A 12,043-nucleotide genomic window follows, 5' to 3' on the forward strand; every position below is an offset into this window, starting at 1 on the left:
AAGGCACATTTTGTTGTTTGGACAACAAGGGAAATAAAAGTTATTTATGTTAGCCGTAGCACATCATGGGCTGAGACTAACATTCCAAAGTTAAAAGATTTTTATGCTAATGAATTTTTAACACAATGTATTAACTAGTTTATGAAATCTTTTGCTTCATTTTTCAGCAACAAGAAATATGTATTTATCAAAAACACCATAAATTATTGCTGATTGCAAATTTACCAAAGCAGCACAAGTCTGCACAGGTTTTTTACACCAAGGTCTCAAATTTGCTGTTATCAAATTAAGTATTTTGTAATTTTTTAATTTTTCTATGGCTCTCCAAATTTATGCGCTGACTGGCTATTTTTTTGCAAAACATGGCTTTTTCTTTGGAGAACTGTTTCTTGCTAGAAAGAAAAGGTGGAAGATTTAGAAATATTCCCTTTGGTACAAGGTGATGAATCATGAAGCCTTTGTCAGCCAATATTAGGTCACCAGCCTGCCAAAAAATTGAATTGACTAACTTATTTCAATGAAAAGAACCACAGGATGATGAAATAATAGAAGATAATGTTACAAATATGAAACTTATGAGACCAGTTAAACATTAAACACACGAATTTATTGAAGTCTATGTCAGGTAAATGCTACAAAAGTTTTGACCTTAGATAGTAATAATAGGCTGAGAGAAATAATGTATGTATGTTGCTATACTTTTCCATTGCTGCGTTCAGACTGCAGAAAATTTGACAAATGTAAACCAGTGTGATTAGGCATTGTAACTTTTAAGTTAGCGATCAGTTAACTTGCACACGAAAGTACACTTACGTTCAAAAAGTATTGGGACACCCTTCGAAACTTCGAAGACATTTTATGCAACAAATTCGGAAAGACTTTTTTAAAATCTTTCTCATTAAAAAAGTACGGCAGTTATTTCCATGAAATTTTCACAAGACATTGTTGATATTTTGAAGCCTATTATGTACGCCAAAAAATTAAAAATTCATCTACCATAAAATTTCTATAGGTCTCGAGACGAAAACATGGAAGCTCTGAAAACTCAAGAACTGAGTTAAGAGAAGCGCTTACAAAGTGCTTTCTACTATAATAAAGTAAATGGATTTTGCGATATTGCATCAATTCTCGGCTGCTCAATGATTGCAGCTTTTCTGGTGTGTAAAAAGTTTTTCCGTACAAGAACAGAAAAAAATTTACCAAGGGTTTGCAGACCAAAGAAGTTTACGACGCCGAGGGACGACAGTTCTTTACTGAGGGAACTGCGAAGTAATAGGTTTGAATCCTTACCAGACATCGTGTTGTCATGTAAAAAGAAGCTAAATAATGGAACATAAGCAAAAACATGGCTATAAAGTTATGAAAAATACAAATTTTCCAGCGTTATAAGAAAAACAAATGCTCTCTCAAAGTTAAAATTAATCATCGACGATGAGTTCAATGGCTTCTCCTTGAATGTTACGCAATTTTAAAAGTAGCTTGAATAAATGCAATAATTTAATAAATTTGTAGCATTTTCGTCGATGAAGTAAACTTTTTTTGAAGCTTAAAAGTTTGGTTTTATAATCTCTTTAATAATTTCTTTTGTTATGCAAACGTGAAATTAAAAAGTTGTATTTGTTTGGACAGCTCTAAAATTTTTGGAAGGGCATGTGACTTTGCCATTGTTAGGCCATTCAGCCCTTTGCATATTTTGCTGTTATAATCAGAAAATCGGAAGAATCCTGTGTTTTCTTGGTTATTCTTCATAAGTTGAAGCATTTTGTTAACTTTTTATTCCATTTTGGGGAAACTTGGGCCTAGATTATTTGTAGAAAGACTGCCTAAATCTGAAAAAGTTTCCGTTGCAAAACCGAATCCAACGGAACGCCATAATTCGTTTATCGAATTCGTCCCAATACTTTTTGAACGTAAGTGTACATAAAATGGATTTTGAACTATTTCATTCCGAAGTAGAAAAACCATACCCTTACCACTATAACAGGGAATTTACTACAAAATACTTAGCTAAAGTCACACAAGTATTGCTTGACCATGTGCAGTTGCAGTTAACAAAATTGCCATGACTGACAGCATCATCCTAGTAACTAATTATTGCAGTCACAAGGTTTGCCCCCTTAACTTCTTATAATTTTTCGAGAATTAAAAATGACTTTAGAATAAAAATAACATGAATAAATGGCAATTCTGGAGAATTGTTTTTCGATGCTTCTTCAAAAATAAACAGAAGCAAAATTACTCCAAAGCGCAAGCACAACAAAAACTTTGAATAAAGATAGATATTGATTTCCAATCTTCTGTTTTGGCAATGCCTTAGTAGATAAAAACAATAATTTTGAAATTATTTTTCTCTGCTTTGGGCCAAAAGGGTTAGCCTGAGAAAATGAACTGCGATAATTAATCAAATTTGGATGCAGCCTTGCTTTGATTTACTGTCATTTTGTCTTTGTTACTAGTATAAGAATTAAGCCAGATTCCTGAGAAACCTTGATTGGACAAACAATAATGATTTGTTTTTGGAAAGAACACCAGCCAGAATCTATCTTACGTTGTATTTCATGTACTTCACAAATTTGATTGTATTTCATGTACTTCCTTTACAACAATACATCAAGAATTTTTCTTCGGAATAATACAAATTTGTAGTTTCTTCGATGTTAAATAATACAAAAATCGCTAGAAATTGATGATAGCCTAGTTAAAATATGTAGAAAAATATCGGAAGAAACAAATCTAACAAGGAATATTTTTGTTTCCCTTGTATCCTGTCGCATGTTTGAAGAATACTGGTACTCTCTAGATGCTGTTGTAGACAGTTATATGTTAAAATTGGTAAATTTTCTTCGTACACAAAAATTTGTTGCAACATGTTTATTTGCTGCTAGAAAAAATATGAGAAATTAGGTCCACTTCTTCATTGTCAGGTCCGTTTAGAGTCAATAGAGTCATTCAAAGCTAAACAGCTGTTGTCAGCCATAGACCTTTCTCTGCCAGCTTTGTATTTGCCTTAGGCATAGACTCAAGGCACTCGGACAAAACCCCCCAGCTCGGGAAGTTGAAGTTTTGCAAAGCTAGGCAGGGCAGAGTTAGAGAGGGAAAAGGGGGTCCTTTCTACAAGTTCTTAAGAAAAAGCCAGTAAAACAATGTGCACTTTTCTAAAAAGAGGGTATAGCTCCCTTGACTTCAGCATTGCTAACCCCAACGTTTGATGTGGTAAAGTCAACTTTCTTTTGAATAGCTACTTTTCTGCTTGTTATTTTTTTAGTGTTTTTAGTGTGTAAAAATGTCTCCTCAGGGACATTTTTGAGCGCGCACTCGAAGGGCTCAAACCAATGCATGCGTAGTTTGCAGCTGTTGTGAACTTTTTTTTTCTCGTTATTTTATCTGCAATCATTGTAAATAAGATTATTTCATTTAGTTAGTTGTTTGGAGATTTTATTTTGCATGGCTCCCTGTAAAGCAGTATGTTGAGTGGATTACCTGTAATATTGAGTGGATTACCATGGTCACAAAAGTTGAAATGAAATAAAAAGAGTTAAAATATTTTTTGGTGTTTTGAGAAGCAGATCGAAAAGAAACATCTTAGATCATCACCACAAACGGGCACACCTTTGGTCATTTCCTATAGGACCTAAACAATTCAAGGGCAACTTGGTGAGCTGCAAAAGGCAGGTAAACTGAATTTTGGAAAAAACAGGGTCTGTGCCCAGTGTGCTTCTCAGTTCTTATGCTTTTGCTTGAACTTAAAACATTATTGATGCATTGACTGATATATCGAGCATATGTAAGCCAACGTTAGTAGCAATCTGAAATCTGTTCAGGATAGTCACCAAAGTAAAAGAGAACATATCAATTAAAAATATTTTAATTGCTCAAATTGCTTTCCAAATCGGTCTTCAGTTCTCTAGACAAAGGAAAATATTGACTTTTGCCATATATGTAGGTATCAAGAGATGGTTGAAAAGTAGATTTTATTAGCATTCAAAATATTTATATGAATTGATATTATTTGAAAATCAATTTCTTGAAAAGGGCACTCTGCTGCCCCCATACCACTAGGGTAAAAGGGGGTAACTGCTGGGTAGATCAAAAGGTATGCCCAATTATTTTTATGTAGAATTTTATTTTTGATGGGTTAATACTAAAATGAAATGGTGGATTTTTGAGGTTCAAGGTTTTACTGAAGAACAATGTTTTACAAGGACGTGTAGCTGAAGAGGTTTGATAAAGGAGTACAGAAAGTATGGGAAGATGACAATAGTGCGAATTTCTTTATTCAAATTTAACTGGAAACCTCAAAAACTTTTGTTATGATATTGTTCGTTTTATTATAAAGTAATAAAATTATAATGTTTTTAAAATCTAGAAGTGCCTCTTCAATTATTTCCATTTCACTTTCCAATGAAAGTTTTTCCAATAGTTCAGTTATAGTCTGCCAAAATGTGGTAAGCCAGATGGATTCAGAGTTGATTTGAACTTTAAGCTGGACAGAAACTCCTTTTTTGAAATTTCGGCTCTTTGGCTCGATTTACATTGTAGACATATGATAATATGTTTACCAATGCCTGACATCCTTTTGCTATAGGTCTGACAAATTTTGAAAATTTTACAGATTTTTCACAATCTCGAAACACTCAAGTGTGACCTAAGTTTCTTCTTCTTCAAGAACGTTGTGGCCAGTTATTAGGTGGACTTGCTGGTTTCTCTCTTTTAAAAGAAGTATCAGTCCTTGAAGTGAGCTGTGCGACACCTGTAATTATAGAAATTAAAAATTAGCCAATTCTAGCTTGAAACAAAAATAATTAGAATAATGACTGTGAATGGGAAAATGTAAAGGATCAAGTTGCTAACGAAGGAAAATATTTCTAGACCTACAAAAGAATAATAACAAGTATGAGAATAATAACTTGGACACGAGCAATGTGCAGCTTTTTAATAAGAAACTTATAAGATTTTGGGTACTGAAAAAATTCGTTTTGTTAATACCAATTGAGTGGGGATAGTTTGTTCTAGAAAGTTTACTGTAGAATAAAAATGGTGCAGTTTTGAAATGAAATGTTTGGTTGTTGAAAAAAGGAATTTTATATTTCAGAGAATTATCAGAAGAATTATAATGATATCGTTTATTTCTTCAAAAAATGTAATTGTTTAACATTGATAAGTAGATATGAATAGTTTTGTAACTGCTTGGTAGTTAAGGCAATGGTTTTTTGGAGGATTTATTTTTTGACAGACGGTTTATCAGATAGAGATAGAGACTTCTTTTGGTGAATACAAAAATGTCAACAAAATATAAATAGAAGGTGTATAAGAGCGCTTGAAAAATCGAGTGAACGAGGATTTCTGAGATTTGTTCCTTGGACATTATAATAACTGAACCACGTAAATAATTTAAATGATAAGCATGAAAGAAAAAGCCAACTCTTACCTTTGTAAGACTTGATAACAAGGTTTTTGAAGAGGTACATTTTGTTGTGCTGAATACTATTATAAAGTGGCTCCCAGAGATGAAGTTCTGTTGTCCCGGAGCTGTCGTCAGCAATACAATCTTCAACGTGTAGGGTTTCTCCCGTTCTGAAGAAAAAACAGCGTTTGGGGGTTGGTTTCCAAATGATATGGTTGCTGTGGTCTTTATGCTCTGGCTAAGCTTCAAGGTTGGCACTTCGGAAATATGGATGTGTGTCGCTTGACTTGAGATGGACAGTGGTGGCTGGAGATTTTCTGTTTTTTGATAGTCAAAATTGATGGTTTGCCTAGGGATATCAAATGCAGTTGACTCGTGATTAAAGATCATGATGCCTTCATTGTCTGACTTTGTATTTTTAAGACTTACGGTATTTCTTGAGCGTTGGAGTTCAGTAAGGTATTTATGTTGTTGGGTGTTGTATCCAATGACTTTTTGTACTTTGGACGGGCTTGTTTGTAAATAAAAGTCATGTTACTTGTGTTTCCTTTTGAAATTTTTGTCAGGGACAGGCAATGCAAGTAACCTTTGGAGAACTCTAGTGAAAAGAAGAAATAATTAGTCAATGGAACTTTCGAATATTAGCAAGTAGTAAGCACGTGATATTGGTTTGTTTTAAGAAAAAGAATGGAAATCTTTTGGTATTGGAGAAAGTTCTTTTAAAAATTGGCTTCTACAAATAAAAATGTATTTGACGATGTTTAAAATTTTGCAAAGGGCTGCATTTTATTCACAAATACGAGCAAGAAACTGTCTGAGAATATTGATTGTTTTCTCCAGGTTTAAACTGTAGTCAGTAAATGATAACATCAAGGTTTTGTTTTAACCCACAATGGCAGTTGTGTGCTAGTATATGGATGTTTATTTTAAAAGAATAATATCCACACAGACCAGAAAAGGTACAAAGACATTGAAGTTACTTGAGGGATCTTGAGATTTCTTTGCCTCTGCCATTTTGATGATGTATTTAAACGTTCTTTTGGTGCAACAAAATGTGGTGTAGAACTGCGACTTGTGGTAAAAATGCTGAATTGATTTTATATGTTATCAAAGGGCTAGAGTGTGGTAAATATCATTGTTGAAATATGGAATTTATTTTGTATTTTTTGTTGAAATCGGAAATCGATGATAATTTTTTAGATTTTTGTAGCAAATTCAGCTGTGAAAACGAATGATTATTTGAGGATAATTTAAAAAAAGCTATTGAAAGCATTGTGCTAAGAGCTCTGTAAAATTTTGGTAGCTTTCCGACTGTTCCATTCCTTGGTTGTCTGCTCGTTTTTCCTTTTTCACTGGGTAGATTGCAAATATCGTATTGACCTTGAACTCGTAGCTCATAAAATCCAACTTTCCCACCTACATTTACTTTCCCAACAATCCAACTTTCCCACTTACTATATAAAATCCTTTTTATGTTAAGAATAAAAAAATGCACCGGAAGTGCAAAAAAGCCTATTCCAGCTCACAATGTTGCAGAAACTGGGCCATTTATTGTCTGGAGAAGAGGACAAGAACCAAAAAAAAATCTGAACTTTTTTCTTCTGTTCTCTCCTCTCCAGCTAATGCAAACTATTAATTAATTCAAACCTGTATGCTGTTCATGGTGAAGAGATTGGCAAAAGTTGTACGGCACTGTCTCATGGTGAGCTCGCATGGAGGAAAATTGATTTTATAGAGTTTCGCAGGTTTCTGGCCTACCTAATTTATATGGGCATTGTCAAGATATCCTATTTTCTGGATTGTTATGGTCAATGTTTCTGCCAACATTTAGAAGATATTGTGCAATTCTTGCAATCTTTAAGGCTGTGATCAACAAAATATAATACACTGGGGTTTCAAATTTTGGGTTTTAGCAGACTAAGGTCTTCCACTGGCTACAGTTGGGATATGGTAGTTAATACTGGCAGACAGAGGAGATGGCTGGGATGACTACATGGTGAAGTAGACAACCTTCAAGGAATACCTGAAGCACTAGGTAGACAAAGCCCACGTCAGCGGCAGATGAGATTTCTGGTTTATTGTCACAGGTAGCAGCAAGAGTTGTTATCAAGCTGACAGAGCCTTTGAAGAATAAGGGCTACATACTGTTTGTTGATAATTATTATACAAGCATTCCTTTATTCTAATATCTTTCATCTGTTGGGTTACATGCAGTTGAAACCATAATCTCTTACCAGGAGAACCTCAACACATCATCTTTTCTAGAAACAATGAAAAACAGGGCTGCATGGTGTAAAAATAAGAAGAGAGGAGCAGTAAGGTATGAAAGGATTGGTGAAAGTCCTCATGATGTCTTACTTCTTCAGTGGATTGATAGAAATGTTGTTTCCATTTATTCAACTGATCATTCTGCAAATTACTTTGGCTATTTTGAAGAAATCTGAAAGATGGTATTCATCATAGAAGGGTTGAGATTATGATGCCACAATGTATCAGAGATTATAATAATGACATGAATGGAGTTGATCTTTCAGACCAAATGTATCAATTGTATTCTGTGCAATATGGGACTAAATAGTTTTGGAAGACACTGTTCTTTCATTTTATTGATTTTGCTCTGTGGAATGCATTTGTATTTTGGTCTGAAACTGAAAAGCACCACTCCTGGACAAGAAATGTCAGAAAAATATACATTCCTTAATTTCAAGATGGAATTGGTTAAACAACTGGCTGAAACAGACCAAAAGGCAACCAAAGGATTTGGGGATGCCAATATAATTTAGCTGTATGCCTCTCTTGATACTAAAACAAAGGGCATTGATAGCCTTTCAAGTGAAACAACATCTCATGCTGTAAAAGCCAACTGCAAAGCTAACCCAAATCGATTGTAGATAAAAACTCAATCACTTCATTCTCTTTCTTGTGTACTGATCAATTTATATCGCTCACAGCAATTACTATTTAAGTTTCACATGCAGTTAAAGGTGTATCTTGCGAGGGCATAGAGCATGTGACACCCCAAATACATCATGAGGTGGTTGTTGGTCAGTTGGTCCACAAAATCCTTAATAAAATCGCTGGTCGGTAGGTGAAGTAGCACCTAAATTTTTTATCTAGATGTGTTAGTTGGGAGATTTTGCTTTTGATTAAGACACTTTCAGTAAATGTTGGTTGTAAAGAATGAAATAAAAAAACTTGCATATAACAGTTGAGTGTTATTCTTTTTTATTTTGTTTTTTAAATATTATTCTGGATGAGTTGAGTGTTATTCTGGATGAATATCTACTGAAAGCTTTACAGTTCAGATCAACAATCAAAATTAGAAATTCTAGATTGGGCATGAGTTGAAAATTGAAGTGTCCGACTGGAACCGCTGGAACTTTAGAAAGAAATAATTAGTGGGATTTATAAAGAGCCAGTAGAAGCATTATTTCAGCCCATATGGATCCAAAATTTCTTGGATGTTGAGGGCGAAAGAAAAATAGTAAGGCTGAGCTTCTTGCTTTTTTGAAATTCCATTGGTGAAAAACAAGAATTTGCAAGTGTTTCAAAATTTCGGTAAGAAAAAACTCTTTGGCATTAATTCAAGTTGGTGTAACAGTACTAAGTGGAACTCAGTAGAAAGGAAGATTCAGTTGTTATACTTTATACTGCAGCTTCCAAAACATCTCCAATGCTGAGCAGGTTTGTTATTTGAATTAAATCCTCGTGTGGCTCTGGCTTAAGTACTGCTGTAAAATGAGTACCACTGAATAAGACGGTCAATGGCATGCCACCATCATAATTATCACTAAACGGAGGATAAAGCCAATGTCGCATTGTTCACTAAGAATGTATGTTGAAATTATCAACTAATTCTTCAAAACTTGCATCCGAAAAGTAATATATATTGGTACCTCTCAACAGAAAAACTGATATGAATATATGGGTCGGTTAAGTATGTCAGTAAATGCCAGCAGGGCAATATCACCACAAAATGCATGCAACCCTTTGATTTCGTCCACATAATCCTTGTATGCGAAAGCCGACTTTACGTTGCAGCTATCTGGAATGTTTCTCATGCTTGAAGATGTGGTACAAAGTTACTTGTCTCAAAAACCTTGCAATTTAAATTTTTCAGGATGATGGAACAGCTGCTTCCAGATGGAATAAAATAGGCAGCTGCCATCACCCTCTTGAACGACAGGGTGAAATATTTCTTGTTGCTCGTAATCGCTCTGCGTGGAAAGTAAGATGAATATACATTGGTACATCAATGCCACGCCATATATCAATAATTGAATCAAAAGTGAGCATGTGAGCATGAGCAAAGTGAGTTGTGTCATAAATACATGTCTACTGGTGCATGTAAATGAAATTTTATAGTGTTCCCAAGAGCTTGAAGATTGTGGAGATCGCCCTGCTCCCTTTTTGGAATTTCTTGTTTTAGAAGGCTGCCTGCTTGATATTGACTGCTGTGCTGGCTCCTTTTTTATGGTTCCTTCTGCACTGGCTTATTCTGCGCTGGCTCCTTCTGCGCTAGCTCCTTCTGCGCTGGCTCCTTCTGCGCAGCTGGCTACTTCTGAGCAGAAGGCTCCTTCTGCGCAGCTGGCTCCTTCTGCGCAGAAGGCTCCTTCTGTGCAGCTGGCTCCTTCTGCGCAGCTGGCTCCTTCTGCGCTGGCTCCTTCTGCCCTGGCTCCTTCTGCACTGGCTCCTTCTGCACTGGCTCCTTCTGCACTGGCTCCTTCTGTACTGGCTCCTTCTGTGCTGGCTCCTTCTGCACTGGCTCCTTCTGTGCTGGCTCCTTCTGCACTGGCTCCTTCTGCGCTGGCTCCTGCTGTCCTGGCTCCTGCGCTGGATCCTTCTGCCCTGCACTACAGGTTCTTGGCTTTTCAGGGGGCACTGGCGGGTGTTTGTCCATGGCCTCTTCGAATTCTTTTTCTCTTTAGGAGATTCAGGGGGTCGTTTCAGGGGGTTCTTCATCCAAACCAACAAGTCCCTGTAGAATGGTTTAAAAATCACTGCTCCTGGATCGTAGTCAAGCAAGTGAAGGTTGTCTAGCGACTTGACTCTTGAAAATGCAACGTACACCTGGCTGCTGGCAAAGAAGTTCTTGTTCAGCAATATGTATGCTTTCTCTAGAGTCATACTCTGAACTTTGTGAACGGTCAATGCCTATCCTAGAAGCAAGGGAATTTGGTACAAACATACAGAACTACAGCTTCAGGGAATGAAAGATTCTGCTTCATCCTGGTCACCATATTTTTTCCTGCCAGTTTTCACATTTTCAACAGTAGTATAGTTTTGTGATTCTGTACCATTACTGTACCATTCAACCAACTGTGTTCAACATCTATATTCTTGGTAAGAACAACTCTTGCAACCACCTTCAGAGTAAGGGTGTCCTTGAGTCATTCTTTATGATAAGAGCGTAACTTTTTTATAACAGCTTCTGAAACAGAATTGCCTGTTACATCTGAATCAGTAGCATCAAATGTAAAAAGTTCTGTATCAAGCTTGTCTAGAAAGATACTATTCCAATGGTTTCGCTCCCTTCTGAAGGAACAAATAATGGCTGCATTGCCTAGATCAATAGCATCAATTTCATCAATTGAAACAACTTTAGTTCTCAGAATGTCATCAATTTCACAATTTGTCTTACCAAGACGTATAGTTGACAGCATATGTTGAAACGTCTCATCATCTTGACGCTTTATATTCTTGAGCATCACAAAACTGAACTTCCTCCATAAGAAGGAATCAAATATGTCACGCTCAATGGCTGGAAGTTGTGCAGGATCACCCATTAAAATGATGTGCTTACCTCCAAATTGCATATGCTGCAAAAGTGACAGATTCTCTTCAAATTTTGTCAGGTCAATGCGAATGTTGTTGACCCTTAAGTTACCAAGATCTGCATGATCTGGATTGAAGTCAGCATCAGTGACTTCTTCATCTTCGACTGCATTGGCACAATGGGCAGTTGTTACCTCATCAATGAACGTATTGAATTCGTCCTCACTGACCCAGTCTATGTCTCTTAAGGATTGTGCCATCCTGCACAGACAAACGATTGAGAAGCCTCTTTCTCTGGCATCCTGGAGAGCGATCAAGGCGTTGTCTTGCTCTTCAGTCAGGTTACGAATGGCACATTCTTCCATGTACGTTTTCGACATGTTGTTTGTAGTAATGACAGGTGTTTCTTTCCACAGAGGGAGATTCAACACCAGCTTCTGCATGTAGTAGTTTTCCTGGTTTTCTCCATTTGGAAGGTAGAATCTTCACCTGGCAAAAGCTTCAACCTTGCACTTTTTTCGCCTACTACCCTTTCTCATCTCTCCGTGTCTTTCTCATCTCTCCGTGTCTTTCTCATCTGAGCTATCGTCATCCTGTTGTAAATTAAAACAACAACTATTATTAGATCTATCCAACAAATACTTTTCAGCCCAGTCAATGAATAAAACGTTTTTGAGCCGTTCAGGGCGTTCCATATATATACTCATCCAGCAAATTAGAATTAAAAATATCATCACTGTCTGTGTTGCAAGCAAGATCCTTCTTACGATTAACATTTCCCTTCTTATGTTTGGTGGTTTGCTAATTTTAGCTACGGTTCTAAGTGCAATTGTCGAAGAAGGGCTCTGCGTGCAGTTTTATTTT

At 36.2% G+C, this 12,043-nt stretch overlaps 1 protein-coding gene across 1 annotated transcript; it reads right to left on the bottom strand.

Annotated features, from left to right (window-relative positions):
- Positions 1–1,285: 1,285 nt before the first annotated feature.
- On the bottom strand, positions 1,286–6,813 carry LOC148957420 (uncharacterized). The gene is made up of 2 exons (XM_089115388.1): positions 5,429–6,813; positions 1,286–4,750 (listed from the first exon to the last, which is right to left on the bottom strand). Exons 1-2 carry the CDS (start codon positions 5,792–5,794, stop codon positions 4,646–4,648), a joined length of 471 nt encoding a protein of 156 aa, XP_088971514.1. The 5' UTR covers positions 5,795–6,813; the 3' UTR covers positions 1,286–4,645.
- Between the last annotated feature and the right edge of the window lie 5,230 nt (positions 6,814–12,043).

This window comes from Rhopilema esculentum, unplaced genomic scaffold (assembly GCF_057945365.1).
Source record: "Rhopilema esculentum isolate cy_ngs unplaced genomic scaffold, ASM5794536v1 HiC_scaffold_28, whole genome shotgun sequence".
Lineage (NCBI taxonomy): Eukaryota > Metazoa > Cnidaria > Scyphozoa > Rhizostomeae > Rhizostomatidae > Rhopilema > Rhopilema esculentum.